This window comes from Sebastes umbrosus, chromosome 3 (assembly GCF_015220745.1).
Source record: "Sebastes umbrosus isolate fSebUmb1 chromosome 3, fSebUmb1.pri, whole genome shotgun sequence".
Classification (NCBI taxonomy): Eukaryota; Metazoa; Chordata; class Actinopteri; order Perciformes; family Sebastidae; genus Sebastes; species Sebastes umbrosus.
The window spans coordinates 28,354,252-28,377,473 of NC_051271.1; the positions used below are offsets into that span (position 1 = coordinate 28,354,252).

A 23,222-nucleotide genomic window follows, 5' to 3' on the forward strand; every position below is an offset into this window, starting at 1 on the left:
ATCAAAATCAAAAGGATTTTTACCCTTGAAACCATGAATGTCACTGCAGTCTGCCTATTAGTCTTCGGTACTATTTAGACACAATTAGCTATAAGTGGTTGAGAAAAGCTCAGGTTTTAAAACTGAAGGGGTTCGTCCTCTTGGGAGCATGAATGTGCTCAAAGAATTTAAGTGTATGCCCATTGGATTTTGACATTTCTTGGGGTCAAGTGGACAATCTGGCCTGATGATGGCATCAGAGGAAAGGTCAGGAGGTCACCAAAAACATGAAAATTATTTCTTTGGTTGATTTGTGTATCTACTGGAAAATTAATGGCAGTTTTTCATTGAAAACATTTTGAACCATGCTGTCTGTCTACCACTTTGGTCAAGACTGAAATATGTCAACAATTATTGGGTGGATTGCCATGAAGTTTTGTACTGACATTCAATGTCTCCAGAGGAATAATCATAATGACTTTGTTGATCATCCAAGTTTTCATCTAGTGCCATCATCTGGTCAAAATTTCAATTTGTCCTATACTTTGGTTCAATACGTAAAAACACATGATATTCCCATCAGCCTCAGCTGTACTTTATGTTTAGTACTAATTAGCTAATTTTAGCATGCTAAGATGCTAAACCAAGATAGTAAATATGGTAAACTCGTTAAACATCAGCATGCTAGCATTGTCATTGTGAGCATGCTGGTGTTAACATTTTGTGCAGCCTCACAAAGCTGCTAGCACAAGTGTCACCAAAATTATTAGTAATCATTTCCCTTGGCCAGTGAATACTTACACCAGCAATTTGACCTGTAAATGGAAAAATGTCCTGTTCTGGACCAAAGTACTGAGCAAATGAAATGAATGGACATTTTAATGTGCATAATAATATGAATTGTCATCTGAGTAATGTTGCCCTCTTATGTGTTTATTTTTTGTTGATTCTTTTTTAGATTTATGAAAATCAAGACGTAGCGCGTTCAATGCAGGGGTCCTCCAAACCGCAAAGCGCCTGTCAACACTATGATGATGCAGGTGAAACCCAACAAGACTCTGTCTACCAAAACTACACCACAACAGATGATATCTACTGTAATCAAGTTCCTATTAAAGCCAATAGGAGATGAACAGCATGCACATCTGTGACCAAACCTTGCATTTTTGGGTCACATCTGTACCCAAATGATTCTGTTTGTATTGTCTTAATTAACAGCTGACCAACACATATTCACTTTAACTTTGATTTTACACTTTTACACTTTTTACGCTTTTACCTTTACGCTCATTATGATTGCTTATTGTTAATATAACAAACTGTTTAAAGGTTTAATATGACACATTTGTCGGCCCAAAGTTGGCCCCCTCATCCTCGGCTCAACAAGCCAAGAGACAGAGAGAGAGCATTGATGGTGGAGCGAGCTATAGAGTGAATGAAGAGAGGGAACGGCGTTAGTGAGAACAACGCAGAGAATCAGAGAAATAAAACGTTATTTTCTGATTGTTTCACAGCGGTTACATTCTAAAGCACACACACAAGCAGCATCCTGTCCTCTGTGCTCGGTGTGTGTGCCTCGGTCAAACTGACAGTTTGAGTAAACAGGATTTGACGCTCACTTGATCTGACTGACAGCCTGAGCTGTACTGTAGTTCTCCTCAGATCAAGTCACTTCCTCCTGTCTATAAAACACACTCACACTTCTGGTTAGTGTGTCACAGTGAGCCCTCTGCTGGTGCTGTTTCACTGTTACACTGAATTCACTATGAGACACTGGATCCTACAGATGGAAGAATCAATAGGCAATATTCCAGATTGCATAGCCCATTACTGTAATAACTATTTATCAGTCAATAAATATTGTTGACTTATGTATTAATCTGACAAAGTTTATTTAATTTTTTAAAATATATTTTTTTTTATTGATTTGATTTTGTTTATTCTTGTTTTGTTTTTTTAATCAGTCTAATGATGAGACAGAGGATGCAGCGCACCAAATGATAATCAATAGGCGTATTAGTACGAACAAAAGCAAATTGAGGATACATTATTTGCAGTAGTTAGGTTTCGCCCTGTGACTTTCTGGTGAGTTGTCCAGGGTGTACCCAACCTCTCGCCCAGTGTTATCTAGGATCGGCTCCAGCCCCACCGGGACCCTGTAAGGATAAGTGGTTACAGATAATGGATAGATGGATAGTTAGGTTTCACCTGCCTGTATGGCAATTTTCGACCTTTTTGTCAAGATTTTGGCTTACACAAAGTTCCTGTTTTTAGATAAATGTTTGCATGAGGTTTTGAATTTAGTTGTATGTTTAAGACCTGTCTTAATAATATTTAAAAGTAGTTAAAACCGTACCCCAGGAGATTTAAATATATAAATCATATTTTGAAAAAAATCACATAATTAGTTCATTTAAACCCCAATTTTTGATACGTTTTCAATGTTCTTGCCCAGTGAAAGGCTAAATAACAGTAGGCACACATGGATTAAGGATTAAATTGGATTAGGCCCTGAAAAAAAACTATAATTATTCTGGGGTCATTCTTCAGTTTTCACACTACTTCTTGACAGTAATGGGGCTGGAGCCGATCCCAGTGGGCCATTTAGAGTCACAAATTAACCTAACTTGCATGTCTTTGGACTGTGAGAGGAGAAAGAAGAACTGACGCATATTGTGGGTTTAACATTTACCCACATGATATGCTCAACATGTTATACACCGGACTGCAGTCTGTGCGAAGCCAACAGTTCACACCTTCGCACAGTGAGACCATACTAGCTGTGGTTTCTGTTTCTTTGAAAACCATGAAGATGCGGAAGGTTCAAAACCTGCTGTTCATCCTCTGCAGTAAGTTTATTTATTTATATGAAAATCATTTCAATGCAAATAAAAGTGTTTTAAATTGCTTTGACTTGGCAATGCTCTATTATGATCACAGCTGGCATTAATGTCCGTTAGTGTCTTAATTCATCTTGTAAATCAAACTCAAAGGGGTGAAAATGATCATGATGTAGACAACAGATGTGCTGGGTGGTAAATGCACATATATGTGCACTCAGTTTAACTTAAAACAACTACAAGTTATATTACATGAAGCCTGTTTCCAACAATGTTTCATTTCATGTTGTCTTCTCTTTGCAGTTATTCTGAGTTGTGTGACAAGTGCAGTAGCGGAGATCCATGCTTCTGGACATGAAGGGGGACAAGTTAAAGTTTCTTGTCCCTATGGAGAGGGTTACGAGTCTTATGAGAAGTACCTGTGCAAGAATGTCTGTGGCAACGATGATGTTCTTATTAAGACGACGGAAGCAAATAAGAACAAATACTCCATCCATGATGACAAACAGAAACGAGTCTTCACAGCGACCATCTCTGATCTGAGTCGTACGGATGCTGGGAAATACTGGTGTGGGGTGACCAGGAATGGAAAGGATATCTACACTGAAGTAAAGCTGGAAGTAGGCCAAGGTAGGATAAAAAAAGTTGATACAGGTTGTCACCATAATGTATAATGGATATGAGGACATAAAACATTAAACAATTAGACTCATTTACAGTGGTGGAATTACATTTACACAAGTACTGTACATAAGTACAATTTGAGGTATTTATACTTTTCTACTACTTCATACTTGTTTCACAACATTAGAGGCAAATATTGTACTTTTTACTCCACTACATTTGTCTTACAGAAATAGTTATGTTGCAGATTCATTTGTATATACAAAACATATGATCATCATCAAAATTGAGTGTTTTAGATTAAATCGGTGTTTACCAGTAAGTAAAATTGTTTTAAAAAAAAATCATCCAAATTGATCGATTTTGCTGCGTGCTTACACGTTAATGAAAGGGGTCGTTCTGCTTGCCATGAGCTTTACTTCCTTTCGAGGCTTTCACTACGTTTACTGTAGCTAAAAATATTTCTGTATTTTGCTAAAAACCTGCAGTAGGCAGAAAGTTTTTGGCATCATTGGGCAAAAATTCCATAATAATCATTCAACATATTGTGATTCAAGTGTTCTGAGAGAAAACTAGACTTCTGCACCTCCTCATGGCTCTGTTTTCAGGCTTTAAAAAATCGAGCCGGTGACAGGAGACTTTGACTAATCACAGGTCATTTCCGAGAGAGAGAACGTTCCTATTGGCTGTTCATTCAGCGGAGTCAGCTGTAAACCACTCGCGAACTCCGATCAAATGGTCAAACTAGGCAGTGCTGATCAAATATGAACTAATATTCTGTTACGGTCACATTTTTCTCGTTTTCAGAAACATCTTGTAGTGTACTGTTTAGCTGTAAAATGAGAAAGTTTGCTCCGGCTGGTGGGCGGTGCTTGGTATTTCCTCAACAGATCTCAACATGGCTGCTGGGTCACAAACTTTCTCATTTTACAGCTAAACAGTACACTACAAGATGTTTCTGAAAACATTTGAGGCAAGAAATAGGCATTACAGTAACAGAATAGTGATTCATATTTGATCAGCGCTGCCTAGTTTGACCGTTTGATCGGAGTTCACGAGTGATTGACAGCTGCTCAGAGACAGTAAGGCTCCAGCTCGGCTCTGATTGGTTGTTTTCCTCCGGTCTGTGAAATCTTGCAGATGCCATTAGGAGCACCCTTGGACACCGAAGGACACAGAGACACATGATTTTATTCAGATTACCTGTCTCATGCACTACTGTCAGGATATAATGACCGTTTTATAAAAATAACTTTTTTTAATCATATTTGCTCCATTTCTACCCACTGCTGCTTTAAGTAAAATTTTAAAAGCCAATATTTTTACCTTGAGATATTTTCATGTAAAGAGTCTAAATACTTATAAATATATATGTGCTTAACAATCTATGATGTTTATTTTGCTCTCAGATAGCTGTTGTGACGGATCCACCAAAGTCCAAAGTCATGAGGAGAGTTCGGTGTCCATCAGTTGTCAGTATGAGTCTAAGCACCAGAACGATCTGAAGTACATCTGCAGAGGAAACCAGCTCTCCACATGTCTGGAGAAGGCGCTAATCACCTCTGACAACACACAAAACGGACAGTTCAGACTCACAGATGAAAAGATGTTAAGGAAATTCACGGTGACCATTACCAGTTTGACCCAAAATAATTCTGGGCCGTATCTTTGTGGTGTCCATGGAAACACTGGCCTGGATGTTTTCTCTGCTTTTGAGCTGGAAGTCAAAGGTGAGAGATTTACCTCCTCATATTGTGGTAAACCATTATTTTTTACAGTATGTAAATCAGTTTTCTGTAAAATAGATATTGTGGAAAAATTACTAAAGATTTGATTTTACTCTTGTCTGATTTGTCAAAATAAACTGGAAAAACAAAGTTCGGAAACTTGTGTTTGGTGGATTATTTCTCTGTTGTTACAATGCTAATTGGCATTGTATTTTACATCGTTGGAAAGCCTGTTTATTTACCTTCGCAATGATGTCCAACTTGTAAGGATCATGCATTTGTGGGATGAGCAGCACAGCTGATTATGTGGGTAGCGCCCAAGAAGAATTTGCCAAAACGCTCCGTCAATGGTAAACAGTGTATTCTCCTGTTGGTGTTGACTCTTGTTTTGAGTTGTTTGGTGGATTGGATGATTGAACTCTCTATCAGTAACAAGGAACAAACAAGACATATTGGCAATTTTACACTTTATTCATTTAATACACCGTCAGGAGCCTCAGTAGCTTCAATGATGACAAGCCTTGTTTTGCCAGTGAGGGAGATGCCGCCCCACACCATGACACTGCCCCCACCAAAAGCTGTTACTCCATCGGTGCAACAATCAGCATAGCGTTGTCCACGTCGTCTCCATACATTGACCCTGCCATCCAACTTTCACAGACAGAACCTGGACTCATCACTGAACATGACATTCCCCCACATGTTCAGGTTCCATTGTCTGTGTTGTTGACACCAGCCCAAACGGGCCTGATGGTGAAGGGCAGTCATTGCAGGCTTCCTGGTAGCCTTATGAGAATACACTGTTTACCATTGGCAGAGCATTTTGGCAAATTTTTCTTGGGCGCTACCCACATAATCAGCTGTGCTGCTCATCCCACAAATGCATGATCCTTACAAGTTGGACATCATTGCGAAGGTAAATAAACAGGCTTTCCAACAATGTATAATACAAGGCCAATTAGCATTGTAACAACAGAGAAATAATCCACCAAACACAAGTTTCCGAACTTTGTTTTTCCAGTATATATCAACTATTTGAAGGAAAGGTGAATCATGTGCTGAATACAGGCTGCAGTGTTGACCCAAACCTCCTTCTCCTTCACAGAGTGGTGCTGTGTCAAGTCAAACAAACAGAGCGGCATTGTGGGACGCCCGGTAACTCTGCAGTGTCCCTATCCATCACAACACAGGCATAACAGGAAGTTCCTGTGTAAGGGAGACCACCGCAACAACTGCACAGACATGGTGACCAGTCAAAGCAGGTTCAAGCTTCAAGATGATGATTCTTCCGGCTCTTTCTTGGTGACGATCAGAGAGATGAAAGCAGGGGATGCTGGGACGTACTGGTGTGGTTCAGACTCACAATGGAGTACTGGAAACTACACCAAGATTCAACTGTCAGTAGGTACGAGTATGAAAAGAGCAATAGATATTACACCTGAGTATATGATAGTAAAAATAGCTCTAAGTTACATCCAGGTTTGATCACTGCTGTATAAATTTGGTATCCTGTAGGTTCAGTTAGCTCATGTCTGCATCATATCTCCATGAAATAATGGATTTTAATAGTGCTTTAACTGCATGTGAACGTGCTCCACTGGCTAGCTCATGTGGGGGAGCTATGGAGACAGATAAGAAGCAAAAACGCTGATGGACTCGAGCTTGTGGATCTGATAGACTTTATTAACACAGTTAATTCAGTAATTCCATGTCAATCCTTTATATAGTTGTTGAGATACTCAGCAGACTTGACCGAAACTGTCCGACAAACATTGCTGTCCCCGCTGCTAGCATCGCAAAAAATAAGAATGTTTGCTAAGTGTATTAAGAAACTTTCTCTAACAGTCTTACCACAGCAGACCAGCACTGTGGTGGAACCTGTCGGATCACAATCAACACATATCCCTGGAAAACAGATCAAAGGTACGTATGTGCCTGCGTGAACCCACAGTTAAACACAAACTGGCCATTTATAAAAAGGGAGCATGGAAACACCAAATGTTGTGAGGCCACAGTTCTGACAATTGGTGCCCTTTCTGCTGTTTAGTGCTTGAGATTGTGATAACAGATATGTGAGGAGTGTAGATCTGATGTGTGTTTCCAGGAAGTGTATAAGATATTTTTACTCTGTTCTGTTTTTTTGTCTTCTCAGATGCAGCACCCTTTCATCCTGTGGTTTTCATTGTGCCCGCTGTGCTGCTCATACTGACATTTGCCCTGGTCATGGTTTTTAAATACAAATGTTATAAAGTGCGAGGTACGTTTCACATACAAATGCATGCACAGAACCATGCACACACAGGCAAACACATACACATATGCATGCAAACTAATTGTGTAACTATTTCTTATGCTGTGTGTTTCCAGGAGCTGGAGCCAACGTGAACAGAAACAAAACCAAGGCAGCCAAAACAGAGGAAGTGATAAGTGTAGCAGATGTAAGAAGGCTAAAATCCAAAATTATTAGTAATCATTTCCCTTTGCCAATGAATACTTACATATGCAATCTGACCTGTAAATGGAAAAAATGTCTTGCTCTGGACCAAAGTACTGAACAAATGAAATGACCAACCAACTGATTATTTGGCAATTTTATTGTGCATAATAATATGAATTATCGTCTGAGTAACGTTGCCCTCTTATGTGTTTATTTTTGTTGATTTTTTTCAGATTTATGTAAATCAAGACATAGCACTCTCAAAGCAAAGGTCCTCCAAACCGCAGAGCGCCTGTCAACACTATGATGATGCAGGTGAAACCCAACAAGACTCTGTCTACCAAAACTACACCACAAAAGATGATATCTACTGTAATCAAATTAATATTACAGCCAATAGGAGATGAACAGCATGCACATCTGTGATCAAATCTTGCATTTTTGGGTCACATCTGTACCCAAATGATCCGGTTTGTATTGTCTTAATTAACAGCTGACCAACACATATTCACATACCGCTGTGGTCCAGTCATTGTCTGACTGAAAACCACAGTAATATTATTATTTGCACAGATTTGTCCAGATATATGTAGTGCTTGTGTCCATTGCTTAATTAATTACTTTAACTTGGATTTTACACTTTTACACTTTTTACGCTTTTACCTTTACGCTCATTATGATTGCTTATTGTTAATATAACAAACTGTTTAAAGGTATAATATGACACATTTGTCGGTTGGTGTTTGTAAAAACACCACATAAAAAGTTGGCCCCCTCCTCCTCGGCTCAACGAGCCAAGAGAGAGAGAGCAGCGATGGTGGAGTGAGCTATAGAGTGAATGAAGAGAGGGAACGGGGTTAGTAAGAACAAAGCAGAGAATCAGAGAAATAAAACGTTATTTTCTGATTGTTTCACAGCGGTTACATTCTAAAGCACACACACAAGCAGCATCCTGTCCTCTGTGCTCTGTGTGTGTGCCTCGGTCAAACTGACACACCGATAGCAGCACACAACAGCCGTTCTCATCCATCAAATACGGACGATTTGTATCTTACAGAGCTAAAGGGGGACTTGTGCCTCGGTATCAGACGTCGAGGGGTGTGACAAAGTGTTGGTATTTGACGACCACACACACCCTGCACGCTGTTATTTGCTGTGGGTTACACCCCAACGTGGGGCCTAAAGGCTGTTTGCAGACGCACAGAAGCGTCCCAAACACAGCAAAAAGAAAAAGAAAAGAGAAAATACAGGCAGAAGGCGGGGTCTCTGACACCACCACACACTTCTAGTGGGTCATAAGTGATGATTGAGAGGGGTTATTTTGTATCAGTCCATGCATTGTTTTTGAGAATATGTCTGTATAGTATGCCTTTAACACACCTGCACTCCTTATAAGACATTGTAGATAACCATTTCGGCTAAATACTCTAAATGTAAGCTACTTTCATGTATATATGTACCTTTAGTAAAAGTGAATAAATAAATAAAATAAACTAGAAAAGCCAATCTATGTTGAAACAACTCATTACTATTTTTCTTTTCTTTTTTGCATTATATAAATGGGATATAAAAACAATATTGCCACATTGTCAGTGATTGTCAGTTCCAGACATTTGATCAACTAAATTAAACAACTGATTCATCTTAGTAAATTAGAGCATGACACTATATTCCAGTGATATTCACAGAGAGAAAAACCACACACACGCACACACATGCTCACAATTCAGTGGATTTGTATTCAGTTTTGTTTTGTTGCATTAAACTAAACTAAAGTTTTGTTTTTTTTTAACCGCAGATAGTTTGAGTAAACATGATTTGACGCTCACTTGATCTGACTGACAGCCTGAGCTGTACTGTAGTTCTCCTCAGATCAAGTCACTTCCTCCTGTCTATAAAACACACTCACACTTGTGGTTAGTGTGTCACAGTGAGCCCTCTGCTGGTGCTGTTTCACTGTTACACTGAATTCACTATGAGACACTGGATCCTACAGATGGAAGAATCAATAGGCAATATTCCAGATTGCATAGCCCATTACTGTAATAACTATTTATCAGTCAATAAATATTGTTGATTTATGTATTAATCTGACAAACTTTATTTAATTTTTTAAAATATATTTTTTTTATTGATTTTATTTTGTTTATTCTTGTTTTTGTTTTTTTATCATTCTAATGATGAGACAGAGGATGCAGCGCACCAAATGATAATCAATAGGCATGTTAGTACGAACAAATGCAAATTGAGGATACATTATTTGCAGTAGTTAGGTTTCGCACTGTGACTGACTGGTGAGTTGTCCAGGGTGTACCCCACCTCTCGCCCAGTGTTATCTGTGATCGACTCCAGCCCGCCGGGACCCTGTAAAGGATAAGTGGTTACAGATAATGGATGGATGGATAGTCAGGTTTCATCTGCTTTTATGGTCATTTTCGACCTTTTTGTCAAGACTTTGGCTTACAGAAAGTTCCTGTTTTTACATAAATGTTTGCATGAGGTTTTGAATTTAGTTGTATGTTTAACACATTTCTTAAAAATATTTAAAAGTAGTTAAAACCGTACCCCAGGAGATGTAAAATATATAAATCATATTTTGAAAAAATCCTATAATTTGTTTATTTAAACCCCAATTTTTGATTTTTTCAATGTTCTTGACCAGTGAAAGGCTAAATAACAGTAGGCACACATGGATTAAGGATTAAATTTAATTAAGCACTGAAAAAAATCGGCTGGAGCCGATCCCAGTGGGCCCTTTAGAGTCACAAATGAACCTAACCTGTATGTCTTTGGACTGTGAGAGGAGAAAACCCACGCAGGCTAAACATGCAAAACTCCAAACAACAAGGCCACGGCCGGGCCGGCAGGTTCAAACCCAGAACCTTCTTGCTGTGAGGCGACATAGTATATCTGATGAAATATTGTTCCCCTATTTGGAGAGACAGAGTTGCAATGTGCAAAGTTTGCTGACACATATTGTTTGCGTAACATTTACCCACATAGTATTCTCAACATGTTCTACATCGGACTGTAGTCTGTGTGAAAGCAACAGTTCACACATTTACACAGTGTGACCCCACCAGCTGGGGTTTCTGTTGCTTTTGCAAAACCTTGAAAATGTAGAAGGTTCAAAACCTGCTGTTCATCCTCTGCAGAAAGTTTATTTCTTTGTATGAAAATCATTTCAATGCAAATTAAAGTGGTCTACCAAAACTGCACCACAACAGATGATATCTACTGTAATCAAGTTTATATTAAAGCTCTATAGGATATGAACAGCATACACATCTGTGATCAAACCTTGCATTTTTGGGTCACATCTGTACCCAAATGATCCTGTTTGTATTGTCTCAATTAACAGCTGACCAACACATATTCACATACCGCTGTGGTCCAGTCATTGTCTGACTGAAAACCACAGTAATATCATTATTTGCACAGATTTGTTCAGATATATGTAGTGCTTGTGTCCACTGCTTAATTAATTACTTTAACTTTGATTTTACACTTTTACACTTTACCTTTACGCTCATTATGATTGCTTATTGTTAATATAACAACCTGTTTAAAGGTATGATATGACACATTTGTCGGTTGGTGTTTGTAAAAACACCACATACAAAGTTGGCCCCCTCCTCCTCGTCTCAACGAGCCAAGAGAGAGAGCAGCGATGGTGGAGCGAGCTATAGAGTGAATGAAGGGAGGGAACGGTGTTAGTGAGAACAACGCAGAGAATCAGAGAAATAAAACGTTATTTTCTGATTGTTTCACAGCGGTTACATTCTAAAGCACACACACAAGCAGCATCCTGTCCTCTGTGCTCGGTATGCTCGGTGTGTGTGCCGCGCACCAAATGATAATGTATAGGTATGTTAGTACGAACAAATGCAAATTGAGGATACGAAGTTAGGTTTTGCCCTGTGACTGAATGGTGACTTGTCCAGGGTGTACCCAACCTCTCGCCCAGTGTTAGCTCGTATCGGCTCCAGCCCCCCATGACACTGTAAAGGATAAGTGGTTACAGATAATGGATAGATGGATAGTTAGGTTTCACCTGCCTGTATGGCAATTTATGACTTTTTTTGTCAAGATTTTGGCTTAGACAAAGTTCTTGTTTTTAGATAAATGTTTGCATGAGGTTTTGAATTTAGTTGTATGTTTAAGACATGTCTTAATAATATTTAAAAGTAGTTAAAACCGTACCCCAGGAGATGTAAAATATATAAATCATATTTTGAATAAATCACATAATTAGTTCATTTAAACCCCAATTTTTGATTTTCAATGTTCTTGCCCAGTGAAAGGCTAAATAACAGTAGGCACACATGGATTAAGGATTAAATTGGATTAGGCCCTGAAAAAAAACTGTAATTATTCTGGGGTCATTCTTCAGTTTTCACACTACTTCTTGACAGTAATGGGGCTGGAGCCAATCCCAGTGGGCCATTTAGAGTCACAAATTAACCTAACCTGCATGTCTTTGGACTGTTAGAGGAGAAAGTAGAACTGACGCATATTGTGGGTGTAAGATTTACCCACATGATATGCTCAACATGTTATACACTGGACTGTAGTCTGTGTGAAACCAACAGTCCACACCTTCACACAGTGAGACCATACTAGCTGTGGTTTCTGTTTCTTTGCAAAACCATGAAGATGCAGAAGGTTCAAAACCTGCTGTTCATCCTCTGCAGTAAGTTTATTTATTTATATGAAAATCATTTCAATGCAAATAAAAGTGGTTTCAATGTCTTTGACTTGGCAATGCTCTATTATGATCACAGCTGGCATTAATGTCCGTTAGTGTCTTAATTCATCTTGTAAATCAAACTCAAAGGGGTGAAAATGATCATGATGTAGACAACAGATGTGCTGGGTGGTAAATGCACATATATGTGCACTCAGTTTAACTTAAAACAACTACAAGTTATATTACATGAAGCCTGTTTCCAACAATGTTTCATTTCATGTTGTCTTCTCTTTGCAGTTATTCTGAGTTGTGTGACGAGTGCAGTAGCGGAGATCCATGCTTCTGGACATGAAGGGGGACAAGTTAAAGTTTCTTGTCCCTATGGATGGGGTTACGAGTCTTATGAGAAGTACCTGTGCAAGAATGACTGTGGCAACGATGATGTTCTTATTAAGACGACAGAAGCAAAGAAGGGCAGATACTCCATCCATGATGACAAACAGAAACGAGTCTTCACAGTGACCATCTCTGATCTGAGTCGTAGAGATGTTGGGATATATTGGTGTGGGATGACCCGAACCGGTTGGGATACTTACCCTGATAAAGTACAACTGGAAGTAGTGCCAGGTAAATAAACAAACATTTTTGCATCACTTCATGATGTTGTTGTATGACACATAGCTGCCTAAATGTGGTACACTGAAAGGTTGTTCTGAATTGTTTGTAGTTAGAATTAAAATAATCAAAACATCAGATTACTTTCCATCATAATCTTGACCTCATTAATATTCTGTCAATGCGTATATTCTTGTATCAAAATCTGACTGTGGAATGCCAAACTAAAAACATCTTTGTCACTTGACAAACCTACACTCTATCCCATTTCCAGAACTGTCATCAGACTAGTTTTTCCATGTTGTTTTTTTGTAGTAATTGTTGTTATATTTATTATAACACTCAACTTTATTACCTCCCTCAGCAACAAGAGGAATTGCACTATGCTGGGAGTTATTCTTGCACATATACTTAATTTTTGCACATTAGAGGTGCTGAATTCGATATCAAGAGCACCAGCCCGTCCTCGCTTGCCCCAACCACCACTATCTTGCCAAGTTGGTGGACCGGCCAACTGACCGACAAACATTGCTGTCCCTAGATCCCCGCTGCTAGCATCGCAAAATATAAGAATGTTTGCTAAGTGTACTAAGAAACTTTCTCTAACAGTCTTTCCACAGCAGACCAGCACTGTGATCTCTACCATCACTGTGGTGGAACCTGTCGGATCACAATCAACACATATCCCTGGAAAACACATCGAAGGTACGTGTGTGCCTGCGTGAACCCACAGTTAAACACAAACTGACCATTTATAAAAGAGGAGCATGGAAACACCAAATGTTGTGAGGCCACAGTTCTGATTTTCGGTGCCCTTTCTGCTGTTTAGTTCTTGAGATTGTGATAACAGATATGTGAGGAGTGTAGATCTGATGTGTGTTTTCAGGAAGTGTATAAGATATTTTTACTCTGTTCTGTTTTTTCGTCTTCTCAGATGCAGCACCCTTTCATCCTGTGGTTTAAATTGTGCCCGCTCTGCTGGTCATACTGACATTTGCCCTGGTCATAGCTTATAAAGACAAATGTTATAAAGTGCAAGGTACGTTTCACATACAAATGCATGGACAGTACCATGCACACACAGGCAAACACATACACATATGCATGCAAAATGATTTTGTCACCATTTCTTATGCTGTGTGTTTCCAGGAGCCGGAGCCAACGTGAACAGAAACAGAACCAAGGCAGCCCAAACAGAGGAAGTGATAAGTGTAGCAGATGTAAGAAGGCTAAAATCCAAAATTATTAGTAATCATTTCCCTTTGCCAATGAATACTTACACCTGCAATCTGCCCTGTAAATGGAAAAAATATCTTGCTCTGGACCAAAGTACTGAACAAATGAAATGACCAACCAACTGATTATTTGGCCATTTTAATGTGCATAATAATATGAATTATCATCTGAGTAATGTTGCCCTCTTATGTGTTTATTTTTGTTGATTCTTTTTCAGATTTATGCAAATCAAGACATAGCACTCTCAAAACAGAGGTGAAAATCCAACAAGAGTCTGTCTACCAAAACTACACCACAACAGATGATATCTACTGTAATCAAGTTAATATTACAGCCAATAGGAGATGAACAGCATGCACATCTGTGATCAAACCTTGCATTTTTGGGTCACATCTGTACCCAAATGATCCGGTTTGTATTGTCTTAATTAACAGCTGACCAACACATATTCACATACCGCTGTGGTCCAGCCATTGTCTGACTGAAAACCACAGTAATATTATTATTTGCACAGATTTGTCCATATATATGTAGTGCTTGTGTCCATTGCTTAATTAATTACTTTAACTTGGATTTTACACTTTTACACTTTTTACGCTTTTACCTTTACGCTCATTATGATTGCTTATTGTTAATATAACAAACTGTTTAAAGGTATGATAAGTTACATTTGTCGGTTGGTGTTTGTAAAAACACCACATACAAAGTTTGCCCCCTCCTCATCGGCTCAACGAGCCAAGAGAGAGAGAGCAGCGATGGTGGAGTGAGCTATAGAGTGAATGAAGGGAGGGAACGACGTTAGTGAGAACAAAGCAGAGAATCAGAGAAATAAAACGTTATTTTCTGATTGTTTCACAGCGGTTACATTCTAAAGCACACACACAAGCAGCATCCTGTCCTCTTTGCTCGGTCTGTGTGCCTCCATCAAACTCACACACCGATAGCAGCACACAACAGCCACTGTACACATTAGAGGAGAGACAGAGGAACAGGGGAACTCGCAGCGGTCTGGGTCTGGGTATCATCGGATAATCCGTTTTTCCTTTTGAATTCAGAAAGGAAAAAACGTTTTTTAATTTTTCGTTTAAACCAAAAACGAGAAAACGGCCGTTTTCTCGTTTTTGGTTTCTGAATCAAAAAATGAAAAACGAACCCAAACCGGGCCGTTTGTTTGTTTTTGCGAATTCCTTTTCTCATTATTCGTTTTTAATTGAAGAACGGAAGTCACGTGGGTTTTTCGTTTTTTCGTTTTAAACCACAAACGAAAAACGGAATCACGTGGTGCTCTGTTTGTTTTTTGTTTCCAAACGAAAAACGAAAAAACCAAATTAAAAAAACGATCCGATTTAGTTTCTTCAAGTTTCTTTCTGTTATTTTCTGTTTTGAATCGAAGAGCGGAGAACGGCAGTCACGTGACCAGGAAGTGAAGGCAAACATGTCAAAATAAAAGCCAAGAAGATAGTTTGGTCATATTATAAAAGTGTAACATTATTTAAGCACATGATCGAGGTAACAGTAGAAGATAAATAGGCTAAATAAATACATACTGTACCTAAAAAAGCCAAATTAATTATATATCCTAGACACCTACACTGTGCCAAAATCATGGAAATTCACAATAATTAGGCCTGTGCTAAAAAAGCCAGGCGCATGTAAGCCAAATGAACTCTAAATGTTAGTTACTTTCATGTATATATGTACCTTTAGTAAAAGTGAATAAATAAATAAAAAAAAACTAGAAAAGCCAATCTATGTTGAAACAACTCATTACTATTTTTTTTTTTGCATTATATAAATGGGATATAAAAACAATATTGCCACAATGTCAGTGATTGTCAGTTCCAGACATTTGATCAACTAAATTAAACAACTGATTCATCTTAGTAAATTAGAGCATGACACTATATTCCAGTGATATTCACAGAGAGAAGAACCACACACACGCACACACATGCTCACAATTCAGTGGATTTGTATTCAGTTTTGTTTTGTTGCATTAAACTAAACTAAAGTTTTGGTTTTTTTTAACCGCAGATAGTTTGAGTAAACATGATTTGACGCTCACTTGATCTGACTGACAGCCTGAGCTGTACTGTAGTTCTCCTCAGATCAAGTCACTTCCTCCTGTCTATAAAACACACTCACACTTGTGGTTAGTGTGTCACAGTGAGCCCTCTGCTGGTGCTGTTTCACTGTTACACTGAATTCACTATGAGACACTGGATCCTACAGATGGAAGAATCAATAGGCAATATTCCAGATTGCATAGCCCATTACTGTAATAACTATTTATCAGTCAATAAATATTGTTGATTTATGTATTAATCTGACAAAGTTTATTTAATTTTTTTAAATATATATTTTTTATTGATTTTATTTTGTTTATTCTTGTTTTGTTTTTTATCATTCTAATGATGAGACAGAGGGATGCAGCGCACCAAATGATAATCAATAGGCGTATTAGTGCGAACAAAAGCAAATTGAGGATACATTATTTGCAGTAGTTAGGTTTCGCCCTGTGACTTTCTGGTGACTTGTCCAGGGTGTACCCAACCTCTCGCCCAGTGTTATCTGGGATCGGCTCCAGCCCCCACGACCCTGTAAGGATAAGTGGTTACAGATATGGATGGATGGATAGTCAGGTTTCATCTGCCTTTATGGCCATTTTCGACTCTTTTGTCAAGATTTTGGCTTAGACAAAGTTCCTGTTTTTAGATAAATGTTTGCATGAGGTTTTGAATTTAGTTGTATGTTTAAGACATGTCTTAATAATATTTAAAAGTAGTTAAAACTGTACCCCAGGAGATTTAAATATATAAATCATATTTTGAATAAATCACATAATTAGTTCATTTAAACCCCAATTTTTGATTTTCAATGTTCTTGCCCAGTGAAAGGCTAAATAACAGTAGGCACACATGGATTAAGGATTAAATTGGATTAGGCCCTGAAAAGAAACTATAATTATTCTGGGGTCATTCTTCAGTTTTCACACTACTTCTTGACAGTAATGGGGCTGGAGCCAATCCCAGTGGGCCATTTAGAGTCACAAATTAACCTAACCTGCATGTCTGGACTGTGAGAGGAGAAAGTAGAACTGACGCATATTGTGGGTTTAACATTTACCCACATGATATGCTCAACATGTTATACAACGGACTGCAGTCTGTGCGAAACCAACAGTTCACACCTTCACACAGTGAGACCAGACTAGCTGTGGTTTCTGTTTCTTTGCAAAACTATGAAGATGCAGAAGGTTCAAAACCTGCTGTTCATCCTCTGCAGTAAGTTTATTTATTTATATGAAAATCATTTCAATGCAAATAAAAGTGGTTTCAATGTCTTTGACTTGGCAATGCTCTATTATGATCACAGCTGGCATTAATGTCCGTTAGTGTCTTAATTCATCTTGTAAATCAAACTCAAAGGGGTGAAAATGATCATGATGTAGACAACAGATGTGCTGGGTGGTAAATGCACATATATGTGCACTCAGTTTAACTTAAAACAACTACAAGTTATATTACATGAAGCCTGTTTCCAACAATGTTTCATTTCATGTTGTCTTCTCTTTGCAGTTATTCTGAGTTGTGTGACAAGTGCAGTAGCGGAGATCCATGCTTCTGGACATGAAGGGGGACAAGTTAAAGTTTCTTGTCCCTATGGATGGGGTTACGAGTCTTATGAGAAGTACCTGTGCAGGAATGATTGTGGCAACGATGATGTTCTTATTAAGACGACAGAAGCAAAGAAGGGCAGATACTCCATCCATGATGACAAACAGAAACGAGTCTTCACAGTGACCATCTCTGATCTGAGTCGTAGAGATGTTGGGATATATTGGTGTGGGATGACCCGAACCGGTTGGGATACTTACCCTGATAAAGTACAACTGGAAGTAAAGCCAAGTAAATACATTTTTTTTTTTACATCACTTCATGATATTGTTGTATGACACATAGCTGCCTAAATGTGATACACTGAAAGGTTGTTCTGAATTGTTTGTAGTTAGAATTCAAATAATCAAAACATCAGATTGATTTCCATCATAATCTTGACCTCATTAATATTCTGTTAATGCGTATATTCTTGTATCAAAATCTGACTGTGGAATGCCAAACTAAAAACATCTTTGTCACTTGACAAACCTACACTCTATCCCATTTCCAGAACTGTCATCAGACTAGTTGTTTGTTGTAGTAATTGTTGTTATATTTAATATAACCCTCCACTTTATTACCTCCCTCAGCAATAAGAGGAATTGCACTATGCTGGGAGTTAGTCCTCCACATATGCTTAATTATTGCACATTAAAGGTGCTGAATTTGATATCCAGAGCATAAATATAGCTGCAAACAACTATTGTCTTTGTAAAGAAACAGAGGAGAATTGTCTACCTGAGCAGAGGGTGAAGTCACTCTCCCTCTGTGTGTGTTGTAATTCGAGCTTCTCCGTGCTTTGTTGACATAGTGCTTTTAGTCTATGTGAACGTGCTCCACTGGCTAGCTCATGTGGTGGAGACAGAGAGACAGATAAGAAGCAAAAACGCTGATGGACTCGAGCTTGTGGATCTGATAGACTTTATTAACACAGAATGAAGCCGAGACAACTCTGCAAGAAAGTCTATGTGGCATTCATTATGGCAAACGTTATTTTTATAAAACGGTCACTATATCCTGAGAGTAGTTAATGAGACAGGTAATCTGTGGAAAATAATAATGTCCCTTTGTGTCCTCCTGTGCTCCCAATGGCATTGGATAGTTTTCCCCAGCCGAAGGAAAGCGACCAATCAGAGCCGAGCAGTCTCTGGGCATCTGTCAATCTCTGCACGTGAAGATCGTGAACTCTGATCAAATGTGAATCAATATTCTGTTACTGTAATGCCTATCTACTGTTTAGCTGGTAAATGAGAAAGTTTACTCCGGCCGGTGGGCGGTGCTTGGTTTTGGCTCAACTGTTTTCAACATGGCGGCTTTCTCATTTTACAATTCACTAAAATATGTTTCTGAAATGTGTCTCCCTAGTTTGACAGTTTGATCAAAGTTCATGAGTTTTTCAAGCAGTGATTGACAGCTGTCCAGAGACTGCTCAGCTCCAGCTCGGCTCTAATTGGTTGTTTTTGTGCGGGAGTGGTGAAATCTTGCAAATATCATTAGGAGCACTGGGAGGAGGCAGGGGAACATTAATTTTTTCACAGATTATCTGTCTGGTGCACTACTGTCAGGATGTAGTGACCGTTTTATAAAAAATAACTTTTTATCATATTTGCTCAAAGTTACCAACTGAAACTTTAAATATTTAACTCAAATGTGTTTCTATTTCACAGAGTGGTGCTGTGTGAAGTCAAACAAACTGAGTGGCATTGTGGGACGCCCGGTAACTCTGCAGTGTCCCTATCCACCACAACACAGCCATAACAGGAAGTTCCTGTGTAAAGGAGACCACCGCCACAACTGCACAGACATGGTGATGAGTCAAAGCAGCAAGCTGCAAGATGATGTTTCTTCCGGCTCTTTCTTGGTGACAATCAGAGAGCTGGAAGCAGGGGATGCTGGGACGTACTGGTGTGGTTCAGACTCACAGTGGAGTGTTGGAAACTACACTAAGATTCAACTGTCTGTAGGTACGGGTATGAAAAGAGCAATGGATATTACACCTGAGTATATGATAGTAAAAATGGATGCAGCTTTAAGTTACATCCAGGTTTGATCACCGGTCTAAACTTGGTGTCCTAGAGGTTCAGTTAGCTCATGTCTGGATCATGAAATCACTATAAAATAATGAATTTAATATCCTTCCTCCTTCCTCCTGGATTTCTGAGATTATGGATTATCAAATAATAGCAAAACTGTCTGTAAATTAAAAACAACAAGCTTTGAGTTGGCTAACGCAAGTAGCTCGCTACAGTTCAAGACAAAGGCCTAAATAAAAAGGATTTGGTTTGTTATGTGTTTATAAGTAGTTCACAATTTGCACATTATAAATTCTTTCAAATATGCTGCTGTATGATACGTTACTGCCAGTTTATCACGTACAATACAGTGGTAGAGATTGAAGATGATATTTGGAAATCATCATTGGACCACCACGATGTCAACATTGTATTCTTCTGGTTGTTGATTGTTAACGATCCATGTCCTCCCTTGGAGCGTCATTTTATGTGTTTGGGCCAATAGCAGATTAGCATGAAAAAAATTAAATACATTGAATTTTTAGAAGCGGTCCCGCCTCAAGGGAGGACAGCACCAGCCCGTCCTCGCTTGCCCCAACCACCACTTTCTTGCCTGCCCTGCAGGTGTCGCTGTTTAAGCATTTTAATCAGAATTTCAAGATTATATTTTTTCCAAAGAAGAGAGAATTTTTTTTATAACTAATACTGAGATATTTCACTCTGGACCAAGTTGGTGGACCGGCCAACTGACCGACAAACATTGCTGTCCCTAGATCCCCGCTGCTAGCATCGCAAAATATAAGAATGTTTGCTAAGTGTACTAAGAAACTTTCTCTAACAGTCTTTCCACAGCAGACCAGCACTGCGATCTCTACCATCACTGTGGTGGAACCTGTCAGAACACAATCAACACCAATCACTGGAAAACAGATTGAAGGTACGTGTGTGCATGCGTGAACCCACAGTTAAACACAAACTGACCATTTATAAAAAAGGGGCATGGAAACACCAAATGTTGTGAGGCCACAGTTCTGATTTTTGGTGCCCCATCTGCTGTTTAGTGCTTGAGATTGTGATAACAGATATGTGACGAGTGTAGGTCTGATATGTGTTTTCAGGAAGTGTATAAGATATTTTTACTCTGTTCTGTTTTTTTGTCTTCTCAGATGCAGCACCCTTTCATCCTGTGGTTTTCATTGTGCCCGCTGTGCTGCTCATACTGACATTTGCCCTGGTCATGGTTTTTAAATACAAATGTTATAAAGTGCGAGGTACGTTTCACATACAAATGCATGGACAGAACCATGCACACACAGGCAAACACATACACATATGCATGCAAAATGATTTTGTAACCATTTCTTATGCTGTGTGTTTCCAGGAGCCGGAGCCAACGTGAACAGAAACAAAACCAAGGCAGCCAAAACAGAGGAAGTGGAAAGTGTAGCAGATGTAAGAAAATTAAAGTCCAAAGCCTTGCTTATGGGCACAATAGGCTGGTAGGGTGGTAGCCTAGTACTGGAAGGGAGTGGCGTCATCAAAATCAAAAGGATTTTTACCCTTGAAACCATGAATGTCACTGCAGTCTGCCTATTAGCACTGGGTACTATTTAGACACAATTAGCTATAATTGGTTGAGAAAAGCACAGGTTCTAAAACTGAAGGGGTTCGTCCTCTTGGGAGCATGAATGTGCTCAAAGAATTTAAGGGTATGCCCATTGGATTTTGACATTTCTTGGGGTCAAGTGGACAATCTGGCCTGAAGATGGCATCAGAGGAAAGGTCAGGAGGTCACCAAAAACATGAGTATCTACTGGAAAATTAATGGCATTTTTTCATTGAAAACATTTTGAACCATGCTGTCTGTCTACCACTTTGGTCAAGACTGAAATATGTCAACAACTATTGGGTGGATTGCTATGAAGTTTTGTACATACATTCAATGTCTCCAGAGGAATAATCATAATGACTTTAGTGATCCCCTGAGTTTTCATCTAGTTCAATCATCAGGTCAAAATTTCAATTTGTCCAATACTTTGGTTTAATAAGTAAAAACGCATGACATGCCCATCAGCCTCAGCTGTACTTTATGTTTAGTACTAATTAGCTAATGTTAGCATGCTAAGATACTAAACCAAGATAGTAAATATGGTAAACTTGTTAAACATCAGCATGTTAGCATTGTCATTGTGAGCATGCCTGGTGTTAGCATTTCGTGCAGCCTCACAAAGCTGCTACCATAAGTGTCAACAAAATTATTAGTAATCATTTCCCTTGGCCAGTGAATACTTACACCAGCAATCTGACCTGTAAATGGAAAAATGTCCTGCTCTGGATCAAAGTACTGAGCAAATGAAATGAATGGACATTTTAATGTGCATAATAATATGAATTGTCATCTGAGTAATGTTGCTCTCTTATGTTTTTTTTTGTTGATTCTTTTTTAGATTTATGAAAATCAAGACGTAGCGCGCTCAATGCAGGGGTCCTCCAAACCACAGAGCGCCTGTCAACACTACGATGATGCAGGTGAAACCCAACAAGAGCCTGTCTACCAAAACTACACCACAACAGATGATATCTACTGTAATCAAGTTACTATTAAAGCCAATAGGAAATGAACAGCATGCACATCTGTGATCAAACCTTGCATTTTTGGGTCACATCTGTACCCAAATGATCCGGTTTGTATTGTCTCAATTAACAGCTGACCAACACATATTTACATACTGCTGTTGTCCAGTCATTGTCTGACTGAAAACTATCCATTGCTTAATTAATTGTTTTAACTTTGATTTTACACTCTTCCTTCTGCTTTTACACCCGTTATGATTGCTAATTGTTAATAACATATTGTGGATAACCATTTCAGCTAAATACCATCACCTATAATAATTTGGAAGGCAAGTCCCCACAATATGACTCACACACACACAGCCGTGTACTTCTATCTTTGTGAGGACACTCGTTGACATGTAATGCATTCCCTAGCCCCTTACCCTAACCTTAACCTAATTCTAACTTGAACCTTAAAACCAAGTCTGAACCCTCAAACAGGACTTTGAAGGTCTGTCCAAAGGTGAAGACCGGCCAAAATGTCCTCACTTTCCAAAAATGTCCTGACTCTGAAGGTCTAAACCTCAAATTGGTCCTCGAAAAGATAGCTGTACAAGCACACACACACACACACACACACATTCTCTCTCTCTCATACCGACTCCCTGGTCCTGCATGGTGGTGGAGCTCTAATGTTTTCTTGGCCTCTCTGTTCATCCTGACACACACAATGACATGCACACAATTCACTGGATTATTATTCAGTTTTTGTAAGTTGTTGCATTAAACTCAAGATTTTTTTTTTTTAACCGCATGTGGTTTGAATAAACAGGATTTGACAATCACT

General features: G+C 38.8%; 1 protein-coding gene across 2 annotated transcripts; it reads left to right on the top strand.

Annotated features, from left to right (window-relative positions):
- Positions 1-2,727: 2,727 nt before the first annotated feature.
- LOC119485794 (polymeric immunoglobulin receptor-like) lies at positions 2,728-23,220 on the top strand. 2 transcript variants are annotated; one of them, XM_037765562.1, is made up of 9 exons: positions 2,728-2,828; positions 3,123-3,449; positions 4,853-5,173; positions 6,276-6,575; positions 19,475-19,771; positions 20,661-20,756; positions 20,986-21,090; positions 21,201-21,271; positions 22,267-23,220. In XM_037765562.1, exons 1-9 carry the CDS (start codon positions 2,786-2,788, stop codon positions 22,438-22,440), a joined length of 1,734 nt encoding a protein of 577 aa, XP_037621490.1. In that variant the 5' UTR covers positions 2,728-2,785; the 3' UTR covers positions 22,441-23,220. The 2 variants fall into 2 exon arrangements, with proteins under 2 accessions (XP_037621490.1, XP_037621491.1); XM_037765563.1 differs by lacking the exons at positions 19,475-19,771; positions 20,661-20,756 and adding an exon at positions 13,522-13,617.
- Positions 23,221-23,222: the final 2 nt, after the last annotated feature.